The sequence below is a fragment of the Lonchura striata genome, chromosome 4 (genome assembly GCF_046129695.1).
Source record: "Lonchura striata isolate bLonStr1 chromosome 4, bLonStr1.mat, whole genome shotgun sequence".
In the NCBI taxonomy this organism is placed as follows: Eukaryota; Metazoa; Chordata; class Aves; order Passeriformes; family Estrildidae; genus Lonchura; species Lonchura striata.
In genome coordinates this window covers 65,415,641-65,432,110 of record NC_134606.1, presented here as the reverse complement: position 1 = coordinate 65,432,110, position 16,470 = coordinate 65,415,641, and the positions used below count along the sequence as shown (strand labels likewise).

At 34.8% G+C, this 16,470-nt stretch overlaps 1 protein-coding gene across 2 annotated transcripts in view; it reads left to right on the top strand.

Annotated features, from left to right (window-relative positions):
- IL15 (interleukin 15) overlaps positions 1 to 14,667 on the top strand; it is a 29,378-nt gene extending 14,711 nt beyond the window's left edge. For both annotated transcript variants that reach the window (XM_021526528.3, XM_021526527.3), the window contains exons 3-7: positions 11,730 to 11,830; positions 12,266 to 12,347; positions 12,501 to 12,542; positions 13,386 to 13,529; positions 14,057 to 14,667. In XM_021526528.3, coding sequence (XP_021382203.1) covers positions 11,730 to 11,830; positions 12,266 to 12,347; positions 12,501 to 12,542; positions 13,386 to 13,529; positions 14,057 to 14,170 — 483 coding nt within the window. In that variant the 3' untranslated portion in view covers positions 14,171 to 14,667. The remainder of the gene's footprint in view (positions 1 to 11,729; positions 11,831 to 12,265; positions 12,348 to 12,500; positions 12,543 to 13,385; positions 13,530 to 14,056) is intronic.
- Positions 14,668 to 16,470: the final 1,803 nt, after the last annotated feature.

Sequence of the window (16,470 nt, the reverse complement as noted above, 5' to 3'; positions counted from 1 at the left end):
CCAACTAAACTTCTAAAGAAAAGGCTGATATAAATGTAGCTGTTTCTCCTGCAACATGATACAACACACCAGATTATTTATGTCTCACAATACTTTGTGCAATGTAGAGTTGTTAACCTTTATGTCTTGGCTGAATTCTTGTGTGGGTATTTTCCCTCTCTCTTGAATCCTAAGTATGCTTTTCTTCACATCTCCTTGTCTCACATTCAAGCAAACTTTTCAGCAGAGAGCCTTGATTTGCATGATTTGTGCTCTTCTCTTCTCTGTCCTTAATTGCTCTGCATTTTTTCTCATTTAACCAGTTGTTTTTTTCCAACAAATACGTACCTGTACACAAGTAGAGAGACTGCTCCTGTGACTTCCCATTTCCCACAGAAATGAACCAAATAACTACATGCTTTTCCTTTTAAATTTTGTTTTATTACAATTCCAGACAAACACAATATTATTTAATGGACTAAAGCTTTTTGCCTGCAGTTGTGCTCATTTTGTTTCATACAAGAGATGTTTCTCACCTCATTATCTTGTTCCACACAGTTGGAAACTAACCCCATTTTCCTGTCCCCTTGCTTCTATTCCGAGTGAAAGGTTCTGCCATAATTTGCATTATCTTAGACTCTTCAAGCATATTTTGGTGGATTCAGACCTTCAAAGATACAGCTCTCTGGGCTACTGAAGAGGCCTGATTTAGAAGTTTTTTGTAGTAAATGATGTGAATTTCATTTTGCATCATGATACTAATGCAAAGGGGAGATGATAAAATATCAACATTAAGGTCTGGAATCATATGAATCAGCTACAAGATTTCTCCTTCTATCTGGTGCTGATTTGCAGGTAAAATTGCCCATTTAGCTTGAGAGGTAGGCTGTGGCAATTTAGACTTAAGTTTCTGTCTTCATACCCTTGTCACTGGAATAGAGTTAATTTTCTTCCAAGTACCTGGTACAATGCTGTGTTTTGGAACTCAGATGAGCATAATGTTAATAACACTTAGTTTATTGGTTGCTAAGTAGAGTTTATGCTGAGCTATGAAGACATTTTATCCTAAGACTGACCATTTTTGCTACCAGTCTTTAAGAAAAAAATATTCTCAAAGTGCTGAATAAATTAGGACTAAACTTTTGTTTAGTCTGTGGAAAACAACTGATTCAACCAAGGTCAGGCATAATCCAAATTCAGTGGTATAATCTACTTACCCATTCTGCCCAGCACCTTCTCCTCCAGAAGCTTTTATAATTATGATGGCAAAAGGCAATATTTAGATGTCCTGGAAGGTACTTCCTCTTCTTTTCTGTATCCTTTCCCATTTTGAGAAGAGTTCAAATGTTGCTAGTACAAAAGACTAAGCTGTGATATGCAGTTGCAGATGTGTTACGAGACAAATAGCTTATCCAGAATGTTGAAGAATCTTCTTTAGAAGCATTATGTAGGTAGCACTGAAGTTCTGCATGCCAAGTACTCGATTTAGTAGCCAATCTCTCAAGAACAATTCCACTGTGTAAGCACAGATGAGAAACTAATGTAACTTCTTTGGAGCAGGATGGGTGTTTACCTGAAAATCTACACTGACATTCAAGAGCGTGGGCATAAACCCACACAAAACACTCTGCTACAGATACCTGCTGGTACCATTTGCATTGTATCTAGCTGATCACACAGAGTGTAGCTTTCCTTTATAGCATTTAAATTTAACTTTTCTCATGTTCTACTTTTGAAGCAATTCCTTCTTTTTCCTGTATTTTCCCTTCTTTTTTTTTTTTTTTTTTTTTGACAAAACCCACACTCATCTCCTGCCCTCACGTAACTGAAAGTATCTCACAGATTCATAAGATTTTATGGTTGCTGTAGATTAGTTTGCATAATTTAAATGAAACATGAATATTTCAAGTGCCACTTTAAACTATATGAGATTTCAGGATACACAGGTAACAGTGAGGACAAAGTAGTTTTCTAGTAGTTTTCATCCAGCTAAAGACGAACAACTTGACAATAATGCAAATTTATGTACTGTGCACTTGTGACAATTTTTAAAAAGAAAATAATTTGACTGAAACTCTGAGGAAGATAACAGTGTTGAGAGTGAACTCAAGCTCTGTATTACACTTTGTAAAAGTGACTTTTCAACAACAAAGTGGTTCAATAAGGGCTACAAGTGATCCTCTGCATCTTTAGGACCTACAGGGTTTTGCCAGTAACTTTCCTAAGAGTTCAGTGCTCAAATCATATAGAAAGCATGGAGCATCCAAAAGCTGAGACAGAGTGATTTATCTCAAAGCTGCCTATGACACCTGTTTTTTCCTGACCTTAATATCAGAAAATAAAATATCCTTCATTTAAGTAATGAAAATTAGTTTTTATTTCTCTTTATAATTTTATTATTTTCTAAGGATCATTTTATCTAATTCATATAACCTATTAAAATTATTGAAAATTAAAAAAAAATTATTTAAACATCCTGCTTGGCATTTCTAACCAGAAAGAAACCAAAATGCCATATTTTAAGCAGTTTTTTCAGTTATACATTCAGATTCTTAGCTGTTACAAAAGTTTTATCCTATAAAATTGTAACAACAGCTTTTTGTTTCTGGTTTGTTTTTTGTAATTTACTTACAATTTTTTTCAGTCTGGATGCCAAAGAAATGGGACCAGAAATAACACAATCAAGAATATTTGAATCTTATCTTGTGTGAGTTAAATATGACTAGCTAAACTATTTCTCACACAGAAGAGCAAATGTAGCATTCTCAAAGTAATAGTTATTCTTTTTGCTCACTGTCCCTCAGATTTTCTGAAGGACAGAGAAGCACCTTTGCAAAAAAATGCTAAGCATTTGAGTAGTATAAATGCTTTACTTTTACTGAAATGAATGTCCAAGTGCAAAACAAATTATAGCATTAAATGTAGCCTAATCCATTGCAAGAAAACCTTTCTGAGACAGCATACAGTAGTGACAGAAATGCTTAATGGAAAAATGATAAAAATGAATTAGGAAGAAGATTTTATTTCCTGGGTCTGAAATGCTGCTGGACCTGTTCTTGCAAAATCTTGGGAAGCTTCAAGGTGTGTGTCCTTAGAAGTAGTCTAGCACAATAGTTCAGAAATTCAACTGCTGGAGAGTAGGAACAAAAACCAGTGGGCTTAGAACCTTAGAAATGTGGAAGTTCCTGGTTTTAGGGAAGGAAAGTGTAAAATTCTCCAGCATGCACATTTCAGCCATACTCTGCTATGCTGATTAGCCAGTTTGCATGCCCTATGGAGAGGGCACAAGGAACATTGGAAAAAGTTTGTGCTCTCTTGAGCTTTCAAATATTTTTTGCATTGTTTGCATTGGCAACAGCTCTGGTTTTTGTTTGGGAGTTGGTATAATCTATCAAAGTAGCAAGAATGTGCTGATGTGTTCACTCTGACTTGAGACAGACGAAACACAAACACATTCTGTTCAGATTTTGTTCCCCTTCTGGAATAGGCAACCAATGCTATCAGTGATGTTTTTAAAAAACCTCCAAGATTAATGCTTACATGTACACAGTCAGGTGGCTCCTTGGTTCCTTGAGGTCTCAAACTGAAATGCCCAGAGATTTATGATGAGCAGCATGTCATAGAGAATGCAGTCATAAGACTTGGGTATAAAGCTAAGTCTAAACATATTCCAGCATATAGTCAGGGCAGTTTCAGTAGTTGGGACTCATCTGTGATAATTCCCATGAATTTTCCCTACTGTCTTCAGTTGCATACTGGCAAGTGCCTCTATGTGCATAATGCTTATTATGCTTTTTAGATCAAAAAGTACCATTGTATGTAAATGGCCATACATTTTTGCTAACTTTTAAATTTGATTACTGACCAGAAGGACCTTTCATGGTGTTTGGTAGGTATCTGCCAAAATTCAAATTTGTTCACTGTTCTTTGTAAGACAGCAAAGTAAATGCTTTGCAATGTTGTGCTTCTACTCAGGACAAATAAGTACCTTGCTCTGGTGGCAAGGAAGCAGTAAGCTGTTGGGAAAGCAAATAAAAACCTATACACCAAAGCAGGGTTATATTGTCTTCAGAAAATTGAGTTGTTTTCAGGCACACAGTCTGACACACAGTTATTAATATCACCAGTCACTTTTTTATTTAAAAAAAAAATAGAGTGTTTTATCTGCCTCACTGCCCATGAGTGTGAGGCAGATAAAACACTGTATCAGCCCTTGGTTGGAATGATATAAAACTGATTTCTAGCTTTACTGTTCAAAAGTGATGAAAAAACATGCTTGAAAGAAAATATTATGGAGAAATCTGATCTTTAACTAATCCCCCCACATGCTTTACCACAATGTGGATGTTGCATATACACTACTAAAGTATTGCACTCAGCCCCTGTTACATACAGAAAAAAGGGGTTCAGTGTGCAAGTTCATAATGGCTACATTCTACAAAAATACATTCAAAATTTACATGAAAGGGGGAGGTTTCTGTAGCACACACACTAGAGCTTTTCCAATAATCAACTTCTCCTATATCCAAAGACAAGAGACTAAGAATGATTGTCCTGTTGCTGTAAGTCTTATTGCATTATTATTTATAAGGGATTTGTAAAGAAGGTAAAACAGAAACACTTTGTTTTCCAAATTTTCTCTCCTTTTCTATGTCTAGTCTATATGTAATAAATCTGTAGTAGAGATACTTTGTTCTTCTTTCTTAGAATCCAGATTCTAGTTATTTCTACCTATTCATCTGTTTACAGTGGTCTGTGTGCTGCTTCCTCAGTTGTTCAATGAATCCATTTTTCCCTGGTTAATATTTTGGTCAAATTCTCAACAATGCTGGAAATTAAAATTTCATTGGTTTCAGGAAAGCTACCACAATTGTCACATATTAGGATTTATTTCTCCTCTTTAAAGAGCATTAGGAGCAGAAGAAAAAATAGAATGTTTCAAACTGCATCATGCCTCTTTAAATCAGGATCAAGAAAATTCCAGTAAAAGTATCACTGTAAGAGAGGGCATTAGATTAAAATTCTTCTTTTTAAAAAAGCTCTGAAAATACTGCATTACTTCACAATTTTGAGAAATGCATTTGCTATTTTTAGTCCTTTATCTATTACAAGTGTGTTACAGATCTCTATCAGTGTATGGTTTTACAGCCTTTAAGCTGAGTATTTTGCTAAGGATGAGATATTATTTGTCCAGCAGCTGTTCCTGTAGCAACTATTTTTATGGTCTTGGAGTTTCCAATTATATGCCTCAATATAACATAATTTATATTTTTCTTTTGCTGTTCAAGTTTCCATGTTTAATACTGTCTTAGTTGTTAGTATCCTACCCTAAAGGCACAGAAATTTAATCTGTAATTGTGTTTTCATTCCCTTTGGGTATTTGTTGCTATGGTAAAAATATCACAAATAATATTTACAAGGAGTGCCTAACAGCAAACGTATAGATCAGGACACATTTTGCTAAACAAACTTTAGTTCTGACTCTCGTGTTTGTGTGTTTCATTAATGCCCTTTACATTTTTAATCTCTTTTAATTCTTACTGCTTATTTATCTGTGAGAACTTATTCTGAAAGGCCTTTTAACTAGTTATTACATATTGCATCCTGAAGGGCATCATTTGGGGATACATGGTCAAATCTAACCATCTGTGCCCTACAAATGAGTTTTTTGCTCTGTACTTTTTCTTTATTGTGTATTTGAGCTAAATTAATTTTGCCACTAGCAAAATTAGGGAGTCTCTGTGTCAATTGTGTTTGGCAAGCTAGCCTACCATTAATATCCTTGCATCAAGAAAACATTAAGTTAATCTTTCACAATTTGAGGAGTGATTGATACCTTGGAAAGACTGATGTTGCATGGAAGGATGAAAAGAGAAAGAAGCATCCATTAGCTTTCTTTCCTGGCTGGATTTTGCCACCTGGCAAATATAAGGTCTATAGCCAAGTACAGGACACATCTTCACATGGCAATAGTCAGCTCTGGGCCTCAAGTACGCTTTGCAAAAAAACCTAAAGGTCAAAAGAAAATATTTAGCTTCTTACATTTCACGTTCTGATGTTTAAGGTATTGAGTGGAATAGCAATGACTCTGTGACCTTTCAGCAAAATTGTCAAACAGGCATTGCAAACTTTACTCTCTAGTATAAATGCCAATTATCAGGAACATACAGGAGAAGGAAGGACTGTCAATGCAAATCAACAACTACTTAAGCAAACAAAGAACATATAAATACAAAATGTGCTTAAACTGGCAGAGTCTGGCTGATTACTGAGAATACTCTTTAAAGGTTAACACTTCCCTAATACAAGCAGAATAAGCCATGTAGGATAGTACTCCACAAGAATGTCACCACTATACAACAAAATCAAGAAAAGCTGTAGTTCTTGGTGGGACAGAGGTGAAAGGAAAGCAACCAAATAGGAATCATATTTATATACCCAGTTTTATTGCTGAGAAAGAATGCTTTAGCCAGTCTAGCTAAATATGAAATTACTAAGAAATCACTTTATGTCATAAGAGCTTAAACATTTAACAAACCAAGGCATGGTTTGGCTCTCAGCCAGACAAGCATTCAGCCATGTGATTCAATTTAAGATATAGTAATTCCATTGGCTTCCTTTCTGGTTCAGTATGTACAAGCCAGACAGAGGCATGGAAAGCTCACTCTACATTAAAACTTTGAGAAGAGCTGCTGATAACACCTGGTGGAGCTTGAGGGCAGATTTCCAAGGCTTCCGTGCAAACACTGATAGGAAGGGAGAGGAGGAACTACAATGGATTCAAACAGCATGATAGTGTGGAAGCAACTCTTTAATAGTTGCAGCATCAAGTGGTATTCAGAAGTCACCAGAGATGTAAAATAAGGTTTTTTGGTAGTGTATTTGAGAGCTGTACCTATTGGTAGCATCTGCAATAGAGTTTCTTATTGTCTCAGAGAACACTAATGTGGTTCTCTGTGTTCATAAATATGAATAATTACATTCTGACACTAACTCAAACTTAGGGTTTTTTCTTTGTTTCCCTTTGGTTGTTTCCTATAAGAACCCTAAAGCAACCTAGGGATGAATGAGCAGAGAGATTCTTCAGTGAATCTTCTTTGATTTTCAGCATTTACTCCATGACAAGGCACTAAGAGCATGTCTTTTCTCTAAAACTTACTCATAATCCATGAAAATTTGATTTCAATATTACTTATTTAAGGGCTCAATATGGAAACATCTATCTAGTTCAGAAGTACTGCTTTCTTTATGGGCTCCATTCCTCTTCCAGTCACTTCCATTATTTTATGAAAACTTCACTCTTCATGGCTCCAGCCCTGGGAAAAAAAAATAGAAAAGAATATTCTTTTGGTACAAGACTGGGGAAAAAAAAGTTGATTTTCTTCTCAGTCTTATGGATTCTGACATTTTGTGTGCTTCTGAGCAGAGAGAATGAGCTCCAATTTAATGCACAATACAAACCTTTAAATAAATGCAGCACTCTAGTTGTGCAGTTACTTGGTACTTTGTCCCCTTGAAGGTAATTACACTAGAGCAAGAGGACAGAACAATTAATTAGTGGAGCCAACAAGCAGAGGGCAGCAGAGCAAGAGCCACGGGGTGAGATTTTGTTGAGGGAGGAGGCAGAGTTCACTAAAGAAGGCTCTAATTATTGTGGTGAAAGAAACACCGAAGAAGAATTGCTGCAACAATGCAAACGAGTGTGCGTAAAACTCAGCTCTACATGATGTAGACGGTACTTGAATATAGATCTAAAAACACCCCTACTTCATGCATGAAACGTTGCTTAATAAAATGTCAAAGGACTGGAGAGAGCTGGAGGTTATCGTAAGATTTTTAGAGGGAAATTTGCAGCAGTAACAGAGAAAAGAAGATTTAAAGTACTTTGCTACGCAAGAAGAGAGAGAAAATGCTGAGGACACATATTTTTAGAACAGAGGAGAAGAAGAGATCGACTACAATAACAATGATAAATAATGTGCAAGAAGTCTATTGCACTACAGAATTAAAATGGGAAAATGGATTGTTATGAAAAGTGTTTGAGAAGGCTGATTTGCTCATGGGAACAAGGAAAGGGGGCTGATCAAGGAAAAAAGCTGTGTGCTAGAGGTCAAGAACTTGCAGAAAATTTTAGAGTAATCAAAAATTAAGAAGGTTAGACTTCAGGACTCTGGGGTTTTTTATAGGGTGAGAACTTTCAACAAATGGTGAAAGATTCTCAGGAGATTCCAGGATTTTGAAAGAAGTGGACATAAATTTCCGGCAGGGAAGCCTGAGCCACCAGTGTGATACAATTTTGAAAAAAACACTGGCAATAGTTCCCTTTTTCCCTACGGAAACTGAAAATATTATCACTGTTACTAAATCCCTCATAAGATCTGAGTACATTGTATGTTTCCGGTCACTTGTTTTCAAGAACAAGGAAGCAGATGAGGAATAAAGATATAAATAAAGAATACAAATACAGTTCAAAATAAGGAGAAAAAAGAGAAGACCTTTGCCAATAGCACTAAATGGCATATCTGGGAAATAAAACTTTCTTATTTATGAATATCTTATCTCAAGGATTTAAGGAGACATGTATAAGCAAATATTAATAAAAAAGTTTAGATATATGGTATTTAAGCAGAAACATGTAATTTTAACTGTCTGTATTTTTCACCACATGTAACTTAAATACTGTCAAAAGCCACCAATATTTTCTTTTGAGTATCTTAGACCATTGTTTCTGTGACAGCCAAACCAGAAGTCATTGGCTGTTTCTGCTTTGTTAAATAAAGGTTTTTTCATTTGCTTGCAGATTTGTTTCTTTAAAGAGAAAACAATACTACTGTACCTTAGCTATCACTCAGAGGTAACTGCTCTTAAAATGCCTTAATTTAAATTCATTATTAAAAAACAGCATTCCTTTCCCAAACATTATTATGTATATCATAATTGATTTTTGAAAGAGCATATATTCACTTCCAAAGGCTTTAATCTTTAGAGTAGCAAGTGATCAGGACACAAGCTATAGAAAAAAATATTTATGTCTGTAAACATGAGCTTCTCTTTTTTCCAATGTTCACAAGGGTAAATACCAAAGATGTAGTGAAGACAGAGGGTAATAAATTAATGATTACACAGAGTAAGAAATCAAAACCAGACATTATCCAAAGAAAATTTTTACATTACAGCATTATGTGTTCAAGACAGGAGAATGATTTTTAAAAGCTTCTAAGCCAGCTAGAAATGCTTCTGTTGTTGAATGATAGTTAGAATGAAAGAATTAAGAAATTCAAGTAGAAAATGGCCCTGCATTGGGCCTGCTAAGGAGTGTGTTGGGGGATGTAGCTGACATTGAAATCTCTTTATGAACAAATGGAGTACCCTTTAGAGTCTGCATGTAGTATATTTTTCACATATTTATCATTAATACAAGATTTCTATTACTTCTAAAAACTAAGCATTTATTTTACGCTAGGAATTATAATGCTATTACAATAATGGTTACCTACAATATTTAAAAAACCAAAGATGCAGACATTCAGTCATTAAGAACACAGTGTTCCAGTGTCATTACAATGAACAATTATTTAGAATAGAAAACTATGACCAAAAAAAAAAAAAAAGGAAAAATAGGAAAATTGCAAACAAAAAAAAAAAAAGACAAAAATGACAAAAAAATAGGAAAAAACCTAATGATAATCCTGGTCCATTATTCACTAGATATCATAATATATTCTTTCCTCACCATGAAAACTTTGTTCTGTGGCATAAATTTGACAATTCATTTGGACTGGGACTCCCTCTCAAATAAATTTTTAAGGCCCCGTAACACTAATTATAAGTTACAAAGCTGGTTTGTGCTTATGTATCCATCATAAGTCCTTCATCTTTTAATTTGTTGCCACCTCATCTCATTCCATAAAAACTAGCTTGTAGAATGATAAAAATGCTTAGCTATTGTAAAATATTTCTAGTCTACTTTGAATTATTTGCTTAAGACTTGGGGTTAAAACATGTTTTCTTCACCTGTATCCACCAATTAGGTTTAAAATTCCTTTAAATACACTTGGAGTTTCCCCATAAGGCTACTTCTGACTTCACTTATATATTAATAAAAAATACCCCAAACCCAACTAAAATAGGATATTTTCTAAGGATTAGCATATCAAATGAAAGAAGTTAGTATGCAGATTTAACAAAAACAAACAAACTAAATCCAAACCCAAAAGAAATAACATGGTAATTTCAAATCTGTACACTGTGAAAATGATAGAGCCTTTCTGTCATACCCCAGCAAAGTGATTTAGCTCTTTTGACCATATCCATGCAGTTAATAATTCTTTTCCTTTTTTATTCTGCACATTTGAAAAAGATACACGTATAAGTACTTAACATTTTGGGTTTAGTACTCATATTTTCAATTTCTATTCATTGTTGAAGCAGTGACAGGTTTAGCCTTGCTTGTAGACCTACTTTGGCTGACCACAATACAGCATCCTCCATATGGAAATTTTTCAGAAGATGCAGGAGATGTTACCTGCTCTGTCCTTACTGCAATTTAGATTGTCAGAGTATCATTCATTTACATAACTTTCATTTAACAGGTTTTAGACAAGCAAAGGAGATAAAAGGGACTGACACTGAGTCCCATTATTGAATGTGGAAATTTATGTAGTATTAGGTAACTATGCTATTTCAGCTATATCTTTGGGGATTGGAAACAAAATAATTGCAATTTATTTAAAGCATTTTCTATTTAAGAGGGTAGCAAATATTTGTTACAATTACTTTCCAAAAGTCCTGTCACACATGTGATCATTGCTCTCCTGGCTCTGCTTTATTAAGGTGGTTTTCAGCAAGTGAGTTGCAATCCTGATACTGCATGGACTGACCTCCCATTTGGATATTTTTACCACTGCACAGCTCTTCTTATGTTATGTTCTGTGGTCCGTTTTTAAATATTGACTCACAAGTTTTCAGGTAAAGAAATGTAATTTGGGTCAGCTACAGAGTATTTCATGTTGGATCAGGAATAAAACCTTTGGTCAAAACTAACTACGGTGCAGCAGGTAATTAACCTAAGCCTGTGAGGGAACTTTATCAGCTGAATCAAAGGGCTTGTGACTTTGGAACAAAGGTTACCAGGCTCTGCACAGGGAAATGTTTCCTGATGGATAATGCACAGCTTCTCACAGCTTCTCCTTATTTTCAGTTGCCAAACTCCACTGAGGAAATTCTTAAATGCATTACTGACCAATATTAGACACACATACACTGTGTGAAGAGATGTAAGTATGTACTATATCTAAATATTTTATTTAACATTTGTACACATAACTATAATATTTGATGCATTCAGTGTAGAGTGTCACATATATGCAACCATAGTATTGGAGTTAAAGTTGTAGGAAATAAATCGGATTTGGGTAACAAATGATAGCCAGGGGAGAGGTAGAAAACCAAAGTTCTTTAGTATTGCCTCTGTATTAAATTGCAGCCTGCAATATGAATTGATAAATAAATAGGGAGCCCATGATGAGTTCAGGTTTTCAGTGTGCCTTCAGCATCTGATTTTCTACCAGCTGTTTGGAAAAATGATTTTGTATTTCTCCAAGCTACAAACCAGTTGGTCTTTCCAGCTACATGCAACAAGGTCTTGTCTTTATTGGAAGTCTTGGGAAATTGGTTAATTAAGTCTGTACTAAAGCAAAATTCCGTGGAATTAAATTGTGACGAGGTATCACCTTGGTTGTGTCTTTCAGAAACCACACCTGAAAAGTATTTGTCTGCAGTATCTGCTTCTGAACAGCCATTGCTTTTGCCTTTTAAAGAATGGGATGGGACTAATCATCTTCTTCCTATGGTAACTACAAAGTTAATGTCAATCAGACAGTAACTACAAATTATTTATTTTTACTGTCACAACTGTTACTTGTCTCCAGTCACTTCAGAGAGTGGATTTGGAATTTTATTTTTACACTTTATTTTTTACACTACAAGAATTTTTGGTATTTAACATCAGGTAATCAAACCTTTCTCTTGCGTTATGTTCTATAAATCTGGCCTTCTAAAAAGCCCATATTGTTTATACTGTGTGTGACATGAGATACAGTTTTTGTGTATCTATGTGATTTTATGATTTGTCAAATGTGCTTGCTTGCCCCAAACATTTACCATATGTATTTACATGTAAATAATGTATCTATGATATCTTACAATGCTGAGTGTTTTTTTTCAGCATAGACGTTGTAGATACCTTCAGTTTAGCCTAATGGTCACTACGTTTCTTCTGTTCTAGTGCTTATGTACCAAAAACAGAAGCAGGTCATTGCAAGTGGGCAGAAGTTCTGAAAGATTTGGAAAGGATCAAGACATCCAAAGTAAGTTCATAAACCAGTCAGCATTCCGTATAATCATAGAAGAAAACTTAATAAAATATTTAGCACTGCACTCAGCCAAGAAGTGTTAGTGAGACAGAGAGGGATGGTGTTTGTTAGCTAATGTTTGTAATTCCAACTCTTGTTTTCTTGTAGGATATTGATGTCAGTTTATACACTGCAAATGCAGATGAGGATGTAAGTAAACTCCACATATGACCACAACTAATGTTTAATGTGGTGGTTTCATGGCCTTACTAGAAATTATCCCCTAAAGTAGACTTGTTCTAATTCGATAAACATGTCTAAAATCAAATAATTTGCTTTGGAATAAATAGTTCTTCTAATCAAAGTGCTTATGATAAATTATGCAAGCAGGTATTAATTATTCTTATTTAGTCATCTTCTAATAACATTAATCAATTGAAAGGGATGATCAAGGCCATGTTAGGTGGACCTTTGAGCATCCTGGCCTACAGAAAGGAGTCCCTGTGCATAGCAGAGAGGTTGGAAGTACAGGATCTTTAATGTCCCTTCCAACCCAAACTATTCTGTGATTGTGTGATTCAAAATCATTTTATCAAAGTAAACAATGCTAAAATAATTCTGGAATTAATTTTTCATTTAAGGGAGCATTATCTGCTTCCTCTACTCTCTTACCCATTCTGAATTTAGATCTCTGACTTGAAGTGTTAAAACTACTAAGAATAATATTAATTCCACTATGCTTAGTTATATGTCAGGTTCCTATCCTAATTATTTTCCTATCTTCCTCACTAAGACACTATGTTTCACCCCATCTTAGCAAACTGTTTGGTCTTTTTGTTCTTAGCTCTCACAGCCCATCTCTACAGATATTTAAATGTATTTGAATAATAAGAAAATATGCCCAGCAATTAAAAATCAGCCTCTTTGTGGCTGATTTTATCCTAGATTACATCTCGCTTATATCATAATTGTGTTTAAATTATATCACAAATTATGTCCTACATTTGCTTATTCCTTTTTATCGTAAAACTATTGCAACTGCAATTTTTTCAGGAAGAATGCCAAGAACTTGTAATGAGATGCTTTTTCTTAGAGACAGAAGTGATAATTCAAGAATGTCGTATCAAAAATTGTAGTCAAACACAGGATGTGTGGAATATATGGAAAAATGGAAATGAAAGCTTTGAAAAAAATAAGGTAAGCAACACCAACAGTGTGAGGAAAAAAGACAAATCAAAAATATTTCTTCAGTAGCAGAAACACCTATTTTGTTACATAAATGGTGCAATGGTAGAGATGAAAACTCATTCCAGTAACCCGTATTTGTAATAACGAAAAATCAGTGGTTTTTAGAAAAACACTTTCAGGATTCCCATCAAAGCAAATACTTTTGTGCATGCTTACATATGTCAGGGTGTTTGAATGTGTGTGTATAAATGACAGTTTGCAGTCAGATATGTTAGACACATGCAGAAAAGTATCCTAATTTTCAGAGGGACAATCATTTGCATCTTTCACTGAAGCGATGTACCTCTCCAAGATTATTCTATTCAAAAAGTAAGCCAGGAACTGCACAGACCATAACTACCATGGAAATCTCCACTAATATTTTCCATAGCCATTACCTGCAGTGGAATTATTCCCCAAAACAGTGCAAAAAAACAAACTCTCTATCAGAATGAATGGATTGGTATCCTGCTTTACTATTGCATTTTTTTTTTCAGTTGACTTCCACAAAATCAGAAAAATGCAAAGAGTGTGAAGAATACGAAGAAAAAAATTTTACAGAATTTGTACAAAATTTTGAAAAGGTTATACAAAGAGATTGCAAACACTGACCAAAAGACATAAGCTGGGAAACAAGATTCTTACATGAACAACCTCAGAGAAATTAGATTATCACCAAAAATAAACCAGAAAAAAAAATTTACAATCCTCTTGGCTATCTCTTAATATATCTGTTTCTATTGTGGTTTTCAGGTAAGCCCAATTACTTCTTCTAACCAAGAACTCAAAGTAAAAAATTAGAATATTTATGTGAAGACTCTTCTTTGTCTTTTCCCCCTATTGTACAATGCTAGCATAAGGGCATTAAAAATTACCTCCAGTCTTCTCACAGAAGGTAAAGCTAGTTCTTGGTTCTTATATCCAACAACAACATGTACTGTTCCTTCATTTGTTATCTCTAACATGACTTTATTCATTAATGGAATGACTACAACTCCTTTATTGATTGCCAAAGACTTCAACTGAGATGTCAACCAAAGCAGTGTTAAGTGACCAAGTCTCTTGCACTCTTAAAAAAAAAATAAAAATTCTATGAATTAGGTAGAAATCTTGCCTGTGAAGTAGGGTTTGTAACTTTATTCTCCTTTTGGAAAAGAACTTTAAAGACACAAATCACTTTTGACCAATTATTGGAAATCATAACTACATTTCTAAGACTCAATGTGGTCACCTGTCCTCTGGTATTTCTGTAACGCTGTCCAGTCTCCTTTGGGCTCTTTCTAAACTAACTGCTTTCCCCATGATTCATATTCATGTCATACCAGCTGCCATCCATAATAAGTAATTATTTTCTCCAGGCACCTCCATTCCTCTATCTTCAACTGATAAATGGCTGAGTCATTCAGCTGTCCACTTACCGGGAAGGAAATTTCAATCTCATTACGGCAACAAACATACTGCCTGCTTCTCTTTCCTTGTTGGGATGCTCCCAACAGTCAGTCTTTAGCACTCTGAGGAGATGGAATCTCCAGTAAACTGCAAGAGGAAGAACATAAATATGAGCATGTGGGATGTCATCTTCCGGGGGACTTGTAGACAAACAGGTTGGTAAATCCATAAGCACGTTGATATCAGCATTAATCACTGGCAGAAATATCACAAAAAAGAAATAAATTATTTGCCAACATAAAACATCAAAACTAGAAGTGTTTATTACATAGTTTGCATGAAATAAAATGGTCCTACAGTTTAAATTTTTCCTTAATTCAGTGGTATGCACTGAGTATAATTTTTCCTTACCTGATGTCATGTGTACAGGAAAGGTAACACCAAGTTACAATTTTGGTCTTTAGTCAAATAGATAAATGGACTTTCCTTATTTCCGGCTTTGAGAGGGAGGCAGTATACTCATTATGAGAGAATAAAAGAGCTGCTTTGCTCAGAATTTTCTTTATCTTGATAATTCTGAAAATAAATTTCCTGATTTTATTTTGCTTTTCATTAATTCATTAACCAGTGGCAAGTATGTTAAATGCTGTGAATTTGTCTTTCCAAAGAATATTGCTAAGTCTGTGACCACTTGACCACTCACTCTGTTAGCCATTTTCTGTTGGACACTGGCCATACCCCTTTTATTTCATTTTATTTCCACCTGGTCCAGGTGCATATTCTGGGATGAAAATAGGCTATTTGCTAATTTGGATCTCCAGCATTTCTGTTAGGGCTTAATTTTTCCTGAGAGTTAAGCAGCCATCTGAAAGCTTTACTACATCCTGAATGGAATTGTTATAGTACATTATCAAGATTATCCAGTTTATCCAGTTTATACCAACTAGTTTATCTAGCTGGTATAAACAGATGGACTAAATGAAGGCCAGCTTGTTATTTGATTGGTTTGTTTGTGTTTTTGGTTGTGTGTGGGTATTTTGGCTTCTTTTTTTTTTTTTTTTTTTTTTTGGGGGGGGGGGGGGGTGGGTTTAAGTTAAGAAATCAATGTGTATTCCAGAGGAAAAGTTTCAATATGACTAAAACATGGACACATCTGACCTGACTTGTTAGTCCTGCAGGCAGAACAGTAGAAAATGATTCAGAATGGCTATTTTTGAAGTAAACATCCCCAGGTTGAAGAAGGAATTTCTTCTACAAAAGACTGAGTTATTTGTGTGGCATTTACTAGGTAATATTTTCCACTGCTGTTGGCAAATATTAAGGAAATATTAATACTGTATTTTCTCCAATGAATCCTTGTCAGTTAGGGGGACTAAGGCAACTCAGCAGTGTTTCTATATACAGGGAGAACAATAACTACATTTTGACACCAGAAGAGAAGAAAAAGGCTCTTCCATCCAAGTTCTGCACTACTTACTTCTGTTTTCATGTCATTGCAATAATTTAAAATCTACTTTTCCTT